The sequence below is a fragment of the Apostichopus japonicus genome, chromosome 10 (assembly GCF_037975245.1).
Source record: "Apostichopus japonicus isolate 1M-3 chromosome 10, ASM3797524v1, whole genome shotgun sequence".
NCBI classification, from domain to species: Eukaryota; Metazoa; Echinodermata; class Holothuroidea; order Aspidochirotida; family Stichopodidae; genus Apostichopus; species Apostichopus japonicus.
Window position 1 is genome coordinate 12850376 of NC_092570.1, and position 14441 is coordinate 12864816.

The 14441-nt window shown below is 38.0% G+C and overlaps 1 protein-coding gene across 1 annotated transcript; it reads right to left on the reverse strand.

The window, feature by feature from the left end:
* Window positions 1-2680: 2680 nt before the first annotated feature.
* Window positions 2681-7290, reverse strand: LOC139974811 (BTB/POZ domain-containing protein KCTD6-like). Its single transcript, XM_071982249.1, has one exon. It carries the CDS (start codon window positions 7007-7009, stop codon window positions 6302-6304), a length of 708 nt encoding a protein of 235 aa, XP_071838350.1. The 5' UTR covers window positions 7010-7290; the 3' UTR covers window positions 2681-6301.
* Between the last annotated feature and the right edge of the window lie 7151 nt (window positions 7291-14441).

Below are 14441 nucleotides of genomic sequence, written 5' to 3' on the forward strand. Positions count from 1 at the left end.
TGCAGTTGTATACTATTTTGAATTTTGCCCAATTCCACGCTTGTGTTGATCAGCTGGTTAACTGCAATCTGATTGGTTGTGTTCGAAGCACGCAAATGACTATTCATTAGTTCAAATTTGATGACGTAACATGACAATAGCGTCCAGACGAAACAAACAACAGCTCTACTGTCAGGCTTTGTGTACACATGCTATAAGAATCTCTGTATCTAGGATCAGTCTGAATAGTATAGACCAAAAATATGCAAATGGCCATTATGTGTATTGCAGTTATACAGTTCCACTTTAGGCTACTAAGTGCAGATCTTTTTCCCGTTCAAAAGTGAGTAGATCACGTTGTTCGTTTTTGGTGATTATGTGGATCAAGATGTTTGGTTTTCTCGATGCAATCAGTGAAAGTGCGGGCATGAGAATGTTTCTCCCACCCCCCCCCTCCCGATCCCATTCTGTCCTTCAAAACAGAGATCCGGCAACCCTGTAAACACGATAAGCGCGATATTTGGATCCATGTAGGCCACAAGAATGTTACCGTTTTCATATAGAGGTGATATGTCATTGAGGTCACCCGATGTCAAAGTCTGAAAATATTGTCAAATTGTGTGCAAACACAATGTGACAGGGGCACAAGCCTGGTCGAGCTGTCCTATAAGCACAGCTCCTGCAGGTTCGCAAACTATCAAATAAAGCAGACTTATTGTTAATGAACGAGGATATAGTAGAAAAAAGAATATAACCAAATATTTCTCCGACTGGAAGCATAACCACCCCCCCCCCTAAATAGACAAAAGTTAAATCGGTGCCAGTCAGAGGAGGGGGAAGCTGACTTTACTGGAAGGCCGCCCCATCACTTGCAATGATGAACCTCCCAGGAGTACCTAGCCATATGAGCCAAAACAAAATGGGGGGAGGGAATAGCTGCATGTGCCCCAGAAGTAATACTTCCGGAGTTTGACTGACAAGCCCTCTAGCCACCGGGTGCTAAACTAGGGCCCCCCTCCCTCTGTCAGAGTCGAGGCCTCCCCCTCTCCCCACCCCAAGTTTCTAAAGTCGAGGACGTCGAGGAAGAATTTAAATTATTCTTAGCATAGGTAATTGAGGAGGAGGTTCTTACTCAGAGGGTCGAAGAGAAAGGTTATTTACTTTATTTTTTATTTATTTATTAATTTTTCTTTGACGCATTTAGGTGGTCAAAAAGTGGGGTAGTATTTGTCACTACAAACAGCTTTTTTTTTTTGGCTATATACTTGTTAAGACATGTTATGACAAATTATAATTGCAGTGCTGTGGATAATATTTAATTTGGAAACTTGATAATTAGTGCACAAATACTGCCTTAGTATTACAGATTTGCATCAGGATATTGGGAGGGAGACATTTAAGATTACATTTAAAGGGTAGTAAAGCTCCTCCAGTTTCTCCCAGTAATATTACTATTTTGTTTTTAAATTAAGTGAATGCCATTGACGACTCTTTTGTTATTGTTGAGATCAAAGGTCGTCTGCAGTTGAAGAAGAACACAACTCATTTGCAGTGTTACGTTAAGTGTTCTAATCATGTAGACCCAGTGGCGTAGGAAGGTACTTTTGAGTGGGGGGGGGGCTGAAGACTGATGGCCGGCCTGGGGGAGGGGTCTAAGTCTAAAAAAATCCAAAGGGGAGGGGGACACCCCCTCCCCTTTGGATTTTTTTTGCATTTCCAGGTGGCCTCAGATGCAATTTGGTGCAATATAGCACACTTCAGCTCCCACTCCATTTTGTAAATAATTTTGCATTTTCACTTGGCCTTAAATGCAATTTGGTGCTCCAAATGAGATTTTTTTCTCATTTGGAAATGAAAAAGGGGTTTTCTGACTTGCGGAGCGGGGGGGGGGGGGGGGCGGAATGATACTTCCGCCCCCCATATTTTTCACTGGGGGGCTGGCGCCCCCCGGTTCCTACGCCCTTGTGCAAACCCATAAGAAGGAATCACTACTTAGGCCTACCTATCACATGAAGGCCCAAAACAAACCGATACTTCCATACCAAATGTCAATACACCTGGAACTGCATGCCCTGTTATGTGAATATTATGAGACGAAAGCAAGGCGCGGATCCAGGTGAGGGAGGGGGGGGGGGGTGGGGGAGTGATAAGTTAAACAGCCTCATATTTTCAACCTCACACATTTCAAAAGTTGCGTAGGCCTAATATCGAATTAACTTGTAATCTAAATACGGCGTCAGACCGAACCATTTCATGTTTTAAGTTTCTTATCAATCCCCTGGGGGAGGCTTATACACCACTCTATTGATGCCAGTCGGATTCGACTATCCCAGGACTAAGACCATTTCATTTATAAATACAAATCCTTTGTCCTACCATGCCGGTTTTGTAAGGATAAAGTAATTATGTTGATGATACTTATGGCAGTGACGATGTCGACCAATTAATACAATGATCATGCATATATGCATGTTGGTAATAATGATATATGCAAGGATACGTCGAATTTCATCGTTTTTGTTTAAAAGAGGTTCTTTATAGTTATCGCCTTTTCTGTCGGAAATTCCTAATTCATCACGTCCCCTGGTTATTTACATTGGTCATTTTCTGAAATGTTTCTTCATTAAAGCGAAAACTTTTTATAGCAAATTACAAACAAAAAAATGATGATAAAATGTATGACACTAAACAGTTTCTCGTTTGTTGTAATTGTACATTTAAGTATTTATTAAATTACACAGACTTTATAGTTATGGTACGATATCCAGAAACGTAAGTTAAACAAAGAGAACCAGATCTGGACGATACAAACATGGACGAAATGTTATGTTTTGAAATTAAAATAAACACGGTAATAACTTATTGAAAGAGAAAAGCAATCTTCATTTCTCGATGTAAATGCGCATAAAAGATACATATTCAATTTATTTTGAATATATCTATATTCATTAGCTAAATAACTTTTTATATCGAATTAGGCCTATATAATATGAATTAATTTTAACCAGTGACTTCACGTTTATTAAGGTACTTGTCCTCTCCTAAATCTTTGACGGAACCATAGACTTAATTTCCTAGCACGGTATATGATTTACGAATATGCAGATTGATATATATATATATATATATATATATATATATATATATATATATATATATATATATATATGTATCAATTTCGCTTGGATACGTTCGTATTTAAGATTTAGCCTATAATATATATAATAGAAAACTTATTTGTTCCATGAATTGAACGTAATATTTTATATTTTCATTGGCAAATACTGGGCGGTTTTGTCCATGTAGCGGTTTCGGTGAATGATCATAAAAAGTAACTAATAACGTTTCCCTAACGTTTAACTTTACATTTATACGGTATGGTGAAGTTAATATCGTGCAAACTTAGCAATTAGTAATATTTGGTAAATACGTTTGTTTTCTTCTTCAAAGTTTCGCCTCATCAAATCAGCCGTAGATTGACAATATACTAATAAATGATTTATATAATGCATCAAATCATAACAGCGCCATCTCTATTCTCTAAATCTGGAATGCAGAGTCACATGGCTCTTTCTGATAATCTTCGCATCATTTTCGATTCTCCTCACCACCCCTCCCCTTCCCTTTCCCATCACAAAAATATTATGCTAATACACAAGGTTATATATACTGAGTATAAAATGTACTGCACCACTTGTCATAGAAAACCAAGTGGCCTCCGTCACCCTATAAACAATCATTCAAGAAAGGAATAAAAATATAACTTAGTAGGCCTCTAGTACAGTAGTTTCGTTCACGATGTGGTGACCAAGAAATTTTTGCCAATTAACACCTATTGGCATATATTTTCTTGGTGTTCAAATAACTCGTCATAAGGCTAAATAACTTCATTAGTTCAAATGCGGCTGGTGAATAGATTTGTTAGAATGCCGCATTTTAAAAGCTGGTATATCACGACAATTATACTCAGAGTTAGTATACCGTAATATTTTATCGTTTCTCTTTGGGTTGACATCTAGCTGTAACTGGTTCTACTATACTTTTACAACTGGTATATCAGCATATAGTTTGCTCTCTCAAGTTGGATTCCACACACAGTTACCGTCCAGAAGCGTATAACAAAACGCAACAGGGCCCAGTGGAAATGACACCCAAAGGAGACGTCACGTCCCAGACAGGATTTCTGCTTGGCCCACTTTTTGATGTCATATCTAGACGCTCGGACATGGCTCACTAAAGCTTTCTCCTGTATACTGTAGTAAATAGTATAAAACTGATGGGTGGTTAATTTATTTAGAGTCTTGTCCACGGGCCCAGGAGGACGCACTGTCCTATTCCTATACGCCATGTCCAGTAACTTGCATGAGAAATAAGAGGGGCTTCATAGAGACATACATGAGTATATGTATATTGACTCTATAGCACAACACAAATAGTCGCCAACAGAGTAGTATATGCCCTATATAGGTCGACATTTACTGTAGTAAAGCTGCGGACACATCCAACTGTGCGAACAAGACCGACATCGGTAGTTCACAACCAATATAATAACGCTATTTTAAACTAAAGACCTTCTCCATGTCAATACAAGGGACATTTCGGTTTCGGACATTGTAACATATTTTGATGAGGATAATATTGCATACTGTTAATTGGAAATGTTATCTCATGCATGTCCTTAATTAGAGATATGGTTTTTGAAATGTGACCTTTGACTGTCTCACCTTCCCCGAAGTGGGTCACGTGTCAATGGTCTGTGGTGCCATCATGGCAGTTCAAGAGCTAGATCGAGTTTCCTCTTGTAATTTTTCTTGAAATTCGGAAACAGTTGGAGTTTGTATATAGTAGACATAACTTTTTTGTGTGGAAATATGCTAACCCCGTGCGGAAAAAACAGAGCAATTTTCAGTTCAATTTCCATGATGACATCTTCACTCTACTGTTACCAGATACATTAATAAATATCGAAAACAAAATCGAACTATTAATGTATGTGCTAAATAAAACCCTATGAGGATGTGAAAGGAGCAAATTTCCAGCAATTTTGTAAAGTAATAATTTTCAGCGTAAGGAGAGTAGACATTTAAACTAGCCAATTTTTCTTTTCAAACGGAGGTGATATAATGTAAATAAGCCTTAGAGTATCATCATTAATAGCGGGAGATCTCGGTGCTTTTTTACAGATGAAGCCTGCATTTTAAATATGTGCGCTCCTCGGCTGAACGTATAGTGCAGGTCAAGCTGAGCTGGCGTGCGGTCCAATGCGGCCTGAAAGATTGACCCTATGTTAGCTGATTATGTTCCATGGGTTTATCAAGCTGCCGTTCCTCCCGTGTACGAAGATGCCCTTTTATCTAGTACATGGTATTTCTAAAACACTTGATGACATCTATACATGTTGAGAGACATCAATACAGCAAACTAACAGCTTCACAAGCCCCCCCCCCCACTCCCCATATGCATCAACAAGTTAACCCACAAGTCGGATGTACCGTGCATACTGTGAGGGTGAGACTTGTTATAGGCTAGATGCTCACATATGTTGTTTTCGTTGTCGCTTTATAGTTGCAACACCGGCTTATTGACACATCAATGGAACATGCACTACCATGGTAGTAATTTCTGCCCAATTGGGGTGTCCTGATGCTGCTTGATGGTGTTGGATCCCAGAACTATCACAGATTTCCTATACACTAACCGTGACCTTTATGACAATAAAGCTATCCGTTTAGCGGCCCCCAGTTGTAAGGGCGAAAAAACGTCCATCGATGTCTCGGTGTTGATACCGTCGTCGGAGTTATTGTTGACACTCATTAAATGGCGTTTTTCAATATATGTTATACACATTACTTTCCACCCCGAGAGTACGAGCGACCGTCAATGTCAGTGTGGCATTAAAGCACTGCATGCTTGTAACAAACAGTAAGTTAAATCCCCTAGTAACACCCTCCGAGTCCCCCAGCCTCATACATTCTTACCTGCAGTTTCCGTGTCAAAAGTCATCGGTACCGCGACTGGAAAATACATAACTTACCAAATGCGACATTATATATATGTTGGTTAAAGTATCTCTTAGTTAATTCAGCACGTTTGGTGATATGCATATAGGCTATAATAATATAGATTGGCACTGGTGCTGCGTTACAAACATTATTGGACCATATAGCCCACTCCTTCACTTCCAATAACTACTATACGAAGAGGACCGCACAAGGGCCGGTATATGTGTCACCAATATTAACACGCGCGGGCGAGGTAGAAATTTCATGACCTCGAGGCTGATAATTGTCCCTCTTTTCAGGAGCTAACACATTTGGTGGGGTTAAGTGATACTAGCTGATCGACTAAAAACCCAACGGTCCGTCGACCTCTCGTCGCCTCCACTGGACGACACTGCCTGAAGTTCGAAACTCATTTGAGTGAGCTCTCGAAATAATTTTAGCCTATTCAACGGTCTCTCTCTTGGTAAAATCAAACCATTTTCTTCCGGTCCAAATTTACGCCCGAATTGAGCTGGCCTTATTAAATTCAAATGATGCAAACTTTCCATAACCGTTGGAATCTTCTTCAATATATCAGCACGAGCGAAGATTATCCAGTGACCATTTGCACATTCAAATTCGACTTCTAGAAATTCTTGTACTTTTGGTTCATCTAGTTTTCGCTTGATCTCCTCTTGAATTGCAATCTTGTTATCTCGTATATTTTTCAGAGCCTCCACCAATTCAGATATTTGATAATAATCCGCTTCTGCCATAAGCATATCTAATTCTGGGAAATTTTCCGGTAATATAAGCTCCGAACGTCGTAGAAAATTGAGCACATAGCGAAACAATGGGCCATCTCCGTCAATTAAAAATCGTCCTTCATTATCAACGGTCGTTGGCATACGACCACTGAACATCGATCCTAACATAGAATCGGGATATCGTACAAGTGTAGTTCTTGCCGTTGTATAAATATGCCCGCCAACATTCAGCGATACAAACTCCTCCATTCTCAATACACTTTCCTGATTGGAATCCGTCATTAGTTTGAATAAAACAAATTCGCTTACCTACCGAGATGAGCAAAGGCACATGTAGATTCCGTACGTAGATTTATATAGTCAAAATTTTGGATAACCGTGCCCCCTATATGCTGTTTTTACCGTTTTACTGTACTGTTTTACTGATTGAAATTATGTATATATCGCCTATGCACACATTGACTTTCTCGTAACGTGTTTCGTCGAGGTAACGATCTCATTCATTCTCTCTGCATATATTATATAAATTAAAGAAACGACGAATTCACGTACACTATAGGTGCATTAGACTAAAATTCGTCTAACAGGCTGTTCTTCACTGGTAATGCTGTGCTCAAATTCAGCGATGTTGCCTTGGTAATAAAGTGTTAACCAAAAGGATTATGAGAAACTGCATGGATGCATACATGGGAATGTGTGTGGGTTGAGGTGGGGGAGGGGGGGGGGGGGTTGTGGAGGGATCGTTGGCGAAGTGAAAAGGAAACCTATGTCCATGGGAGACCGTAGACCGTAGGTCTACTAAAGATTTGATAGCAAGGTCTTGCATATCTAACACATTTAATAGGGCCAACTAGACTCACATCCGCATACTAGTATCAAAGATGTAATTCGAGTTTCTTCTATAGAGCTCGTATTTAATTGTTTTCTAGTTTCAAGTTGAACTTGTAACTTCTTATGTTAAAGTATTGTTTGTTTTATTCGAAATTTCTTGTCATTTGAACATTGACTGTACTTGAAGACAGTTTCAACTTGACATTTCCGAGATTGAGACATATAAGGGTTTAGACAGAAGCGGCGAAAGAGGGATCAGTCTGGAGGGGAGTTGAGGGGGGGGGAAGGGAGGGGGTGGAGGGGGTGTGAGAGGCAGTGGCATATGTGACCTTCATTTGCCAAGGGACCAAACCATAGACTCACCAACAAAAGAAAACTTTTTAAATTGCAATTCCTTAGGAAAGGTGCACTTTTCAAAAATGAAACAATAGTTATGATAAGCAACAGAGGGCATCGATACTTTTCCCCGCAAAACTGAGGGAGGGGCAACCGGCTTCGCAAGTTCGCTGCCCCTATGCTCAGTTTACACAATACATCTGGAGAAAGGTAGTAGTACGGTGTGCTTGTAACAATACAACTATTTCAATTCAATTCAATTCTTTATTTCAAGTATAAATCATTAACAATTTATAAATAGAAAAAAAAATTATAAAAAAAAATCACAACAATGGTTCTAGATCCCCATGCTGTATGAACATGTACTCCCTATAAACAAAAGAATTCCTATAAAGTTCAATCCTGAATCTGGGAGTTATTGCAGCATTCCTCAAATTGCAGTTTGTCTTATTGCACAGAGAGTTTATTGCACAGTGGAGTGTGTGTCCTTCATTTCTATGGATGTTATTTAGTACAAAGTGGCTATTCTTACGACTAGTTGTAAGAATAATTTCCGACTACGCATGCGCAGTTGCTATTTTTATGACCAGTAGTACTATTTTAACGACCAGGAGTAACAATAATTTCCGGTTAGGGTTAGAATTAGGATTGAGGATTAGGGTTATGTTTAGGGTTAGGGTTACCCCTACTACATGCGCAGTTGCTTTATTTACTTTACTGCGCTTGAATTCGCCTTTGTTGTAAGAATAGTTTATAAATAATTGTTACGACTAGTTGTAAGAATAGCCACGGCCTATTTAGTAACCTCTCAAATTCCTTCCTAGCATCCGTATTAACTTTATCTTTAAGTAGGTTATGATTTAATCCAAAGATTCTCTCACAGTATCTCAGGAAACTTAATAATCTTTTCTTATCTTTCATTTGGACAAAGTGATACCAGACCGGGGCAGCATATATGATATTTGGCAAGATAGAGGCCTCAAACACCCTTTCCCGTCCGAGGTTAATCTCATGTAATCAGATTCATATTTTACTGAATGTGGCAATATCAAAAAGTGATGAAGCATGGTTATAGCCTGATTGATTTTCGTAAACGATTTATCGAAACCTTGACGTAAACAAATGTCTATAATCTTTCGGATAGGGGAATTAATTTTAGCCTACAGTAAAATCTCAACGAGCATGCAGCTACCTTTTCCATCGGAACCAGCAGCTAGGGGTCATTATTCTCTGTTGTACCTCTTTAAAATTCGCCACTAATGCGGCAAAAGACAACGCGCAGGTGTGAAATCCTTTCTTTGGCGTGAAAGTTGAAGAGCCTTGCCATTATTTCTGCTGTGCTGCTCATGTTAGAAAGCCTTTTCATAATTTTGCGTTGGAAAATGGACTTATATGATGGAAATTGCATTCGCCAGTTACAAATATTTCAGTTCCCCAATCCTACGTTATCGGAAATCCATTCATATATGAAGAGTAGCTGCCTACATTGTAATTTAACGGAAAAGGATTAAGTTAAAGGAAGCGTGACCGACTTCGTCAATGCCTTTGTGGTGAAGTGTGGAATTCACCTACATTCCGTAAGCAATTGTTATATTTACATAATAATAGCACGCGCGTTCTTTTGGGATTACACTTGCCGGTGATACACACAGGTGTTTATCGTGTGTCGTCTGCATGAACGGGGACGTTGAGGTGTAGTTTGGGTCACGGTCTTGTTTGGATAGAAAACAAATGGTGACAGAAGGAATTTCAGGACGGTATAGGAAACATGCTGTCAAATTTGCAGTAGCCAACGAATGTAGAGAAGGGTTATTACCGAAAATGTACCGTAAGTATCGTACAAGTTGTAAGAATTTCTGCGGTGCGTAAGGTATAAGCGTCCCAGCTTCGCCTGGCTGGTTTTGTGGGTACGTGTAATTTTAGGCATTGAAGCCTATTCAATAAAACTGCATGCATGATATAGGCCTAGGACGTCTGACTCTGAGTACTGTAACTGGCAAATACAGTCAATACAGCGCACGATACGTTAGATTACCTATGGTATGAAAGCATTGCAACTTTCATTTCAAAGCTGGATTGAGGATAAAAGTCAATTGAATGTTTTACAGGTTCTAAATTGATGTCATAATTTTAAAGGCCTAGGCTCTAGCCAAAGTAGTGAATCTGAAATGATTTGGGTTAGGCTAGGACTCGGAGCTTGAAAAAGAGTTACAATTACAGGTCCTTAGATTTAAGCAATATATTGGCCAAATGCCAGTTGATTTTTGTTCAATATGCCACTACTGTAGGGCCCAGGCCTAGAATATAAGGCACTCACATTTTTGTGCAAGTAGAAGAACATATACATGTGGTAAAAATTATCAATCAAAGAAATGGGCATGATTTCCATACCTTCTATTACAATTCCTGTATTACTGCTTAGCCTATGTGGTGTGTGCTACAACAGAGGAAATGCCACGTACTACATGGGAATTTTGATTTTAGTCAACTGAAAGTACCATCACTTTTTAAAATTTGTATTTCCTAGCAAATGGCTATATGAAGATTTTTGCCATAATTTTACCAAGTGATTGAGATGCTTTAGTATTGATTTATTTTTCCCAAGATTCAAAGTCACTATAGGCTATGCCTACTTGGATTGCTGGTTCGACCGCCCTTTCTTGTAGTAGGCTATGTCATGGGGAATAAGATGAAATAATAAGCTGAAATAGCAAATAATAGATAAGAGAGGAAACCTCATTTCAAGCATGAAATGAATCTAGCTATTTGTCTGAACAGAAATCTGTACCTTAGTAACAAACTGAAGAGGTTATAGTTTTCAAGGTCAAATGTAAAAGCCTATTGGCTATACAGTCATTTCACAAACATTCCTATGATCTAGACACTTTCACTTAATATTATTGTGGTGAAGATGAGACATTGAGAGCAATTAAGTTTAACAATGTTGACAAACATTTCATGCCTCTTGATTCCAATATTAGTTTAATATCCATTTATGATTTATATGTTCATAATTAATTGGAAGACATATGTTACCAAGGAGATTGACAATTAAAGTAGGGGATCGAGCCATATTGGCCGTGCGCATAGCCTTGGTTTATAATGTTGCATCTGTTGGGCTACTGCACCGTACAAATCAAATTTTCATTGAGCGGTTGTGAATGAATTGCAGTATAGCTATAGTAGCTGTATGAAGCAAATTGATTGCATCTGAGTTTACTCTATACTATACTGTTGCTTCCGTATCATAATTGTGGTCATAAAAAAATAGCCTATAACAACAATTTTTCAAGAGCTCCACGCATGTTTAACATCTTAAAGTGCATATCATATAGGCATGCATCGGTTATTACATCGCATGCCAATTACATACAATCATTTGCCGTCTTATAACCCTTCCATATTGGTTTTTAAGTTTTCGGGAAGTTGTAACAATAATAATGATAATAATAAGTTTACCCATTGAAAAACACATTGTAATTTATTTTCCTTTCAGTAGGTGCCCGAAAAATTCTCAGCATATTGCCCAAATTTTCACAAAAATATTTGATGGGGGGGGGCCCAGGGGCCCCCTGCCTCCTACGCTTATGATTGTGGTTGATCAAACAATTGAGTGGGAATGACAATATATTGTTTATTTCCTTGAATTTGACACAGAAACAACTCTATTTAAGTGTTTTTTCTACATATATGTGAGCCAACAATACTGTAGCATTTTTTCTGGTTATACATGATTCTGGCACTGTTTCTCCTTTTACTGCACATTTTAAAATAGGGGTCGAGGAAGTGGAGGGGAGGGAGAATGGGGATGAGTTGTGATTGTCAAATGATGTTCTAGAGAGTTTCAATTTACACATATGATATGTACAGGACCTTGGGAACAAAGTGATAGTACTTAACAATATGGAAATGCTATGAAATGTGAACAGAACATATCATACATAAACAACACAAATGGAAAACACACTTTATTAGTAATCATTCTAAAAGTTAATTACATAGATATGTTTATCCCCCTCCTCCCCCACCCTGTGGGAAATAAACTAACTGAAACTAAACCCTTTTAAAGTGTATATTAAACAGGTAGAATAGTTTTCTTTGAATGCATCAAGCTATACTGTTTGTACAGTAGGCCTCGTGAAACTGAATGCCCAAACTCAGGGAAGAAATCCAGTTTCCCCCGTCAAGGGGAAACTAATCTATTATTGCACAAGCTGGTAACTGTTTTATCATTTCCACAACCTGTCTTTCTAGTGCATTCAATATAAATATTTTAATAAGAAGTGAACTGTCATGTTTAATACAGTTGGGGGAAGTGCTGGTATTTGTTCCCATGGGATGTTTTTCAAGCCCTTGTTCAAATTACCCAAGGGATTTATGGAGTCAAGGGTCAAGTTGTAAAAATACTTGGCATACACTTGATTTACGTGTTAGCATAGTTTATCTGCATGGTAGCCTATATTTGTGTTTTTAGTCAACTGTATACCCAGACAACACAAATTTACTCACTTTTGACATTTGCAGTCTGCTGGTACTGCCAATGCAATATTTAGGTTGCAGTGGAGTTACAGTACATGTACAGTAGTTACTGTATGGCACTGCACTAGATCACTATCTACTCATGTTGATCTGTAGATTTAATTTTATATCATGGCATAAATGGAAGAACCTATTCGCTTTAACTCCACCATTAAGGGCTCACAGTAGCTGGTATAAATTTGTTGTTAATGTCTGAACTTGGTAAGTTGATTTTTCTGTTAATTTGAGACCAAGAGATGCATATCAATTGGGTATCAGCTAGTCACAACTTGCAGTATAGTATCTTGATTATTTATTATTATTATATATATATATATATATATATATATATATATATATTATATTTGATTGTATTACCATGGAAGTACAGTACTGTATTACCTTGACAGGTTAATTAATGCTTTCATGAGATCACAGTGATGTAACTGATAGAATTGTTTCCTTAGGACTACGGATAATTGATGTATCCACAGGTATATAATATTTCAACATTTTCACCTAAGTTGTTTGACAGATGATCTCCATTTTAGAATTATTTTTCAAGTTGACTTAATAGTTCAATATTTTCTTATGTAGCAAATTAGTGTGATGTGCGCTTGTATGGCAGGGTGAATATATACAGTACGTAGGCCTATACAGTAAAGTGGTCTCCTTCAGTTAGAATAACTTTGATGTATCTACATTACAAGATCCTGATTACAAGTCCATGGCAGTGATGTGCATTAGTTACGCACTCTTTGAGCCACTTTCTCAATGCTAAAATCACCTTAATTAATTATTTTGACCAGTAAACCTATGTTTGAAATTGTGGAAAACAAAGAGTCATTTCTCTAACTTTAATTGGCTTTTACCCATACAATAAAGTGTATGATGAAAAAAAGTAACATGTTGGTGACTCCTGAATGAAATGCATTTACTGACTGGCAGGTGGACTAAAAATTGTAGGAGAAATTTTTGATCTGTTACTGTATTGTTCTAAATGATACTCAACTTGAGTTTGGATAATTTTCTGACCAAATGTAATTTGCTCTTTAAGTGTAAATTAAAGTGGTAGTGTTTTTCTTAATTAATAATAAAATGCATGTGCAGTGGCACCGCTTTTGCAAATTGGCAGGCTATTTATTCATCCTTTTGTGATACACACCTGATTTTGTATTAGTGAAGTGTGTGTTTTTGCCCAGGAAAATACATCTTCTCTAATTAGGCTAAATAGTATCTCTGCAGTAGACATCAGTATGTGTGACAGAAATGTACCGAACATGTTACATCACATCATTGACACAATTTGTTGGGCTTGGTGATACCTTCTGTATGAAACTATGTTGACTAGATTAAAGATACCAGATATATAGTAAGACCCTGATTATCCGAAGAGTTTTACTGTTACACCTTATTTTGGCTGAGTAACAAATCATCTTTTCTATGGTTAAATTTCTAACAGATGAATTAAACCCAAATATGTGAATAATTTAGAATAACTACTGTACGTAGGTATTGTAAACCATGCATCATCTAGAAATCATTGTATTGCAGTTCTTCACTCCACGTCAAATCCATCTGTATAAAACTGAGATAAACTTTGTAGCAATTCTAATAGGATTTCTTCTTACAACAAATGTTTCACATGTATGCATTGCATACAGTGTACAAGCATTTGTACCTAGAATCCAGTTGTATCTATAAATGTGGAATGGGACACTGCCAGCTAGCCAGCCAATAAGCTATAGCCTAGCAGGAAGCATGCATGGGAACCAGATAACACTTTCATTTGTGGAATGTGAGGAGCTGATAACCATGGTAACAACATGAGGTAATATCCCAACCAATAAATGTTTCCCCTGGGCTAAGGAAATATGAACCCCTTGGGTTATGACCTCAATTTAAGGACAAGGAGAACAGCAGTCCTTGTAAACTGATCTGTTGGTGGTCTCGGAGGTGTAATTGCATCAAAGAGTAATGGGTTTGTAGGTTGTAAGTGAGAAAGACAGACATGAAATACTGTGCTGAG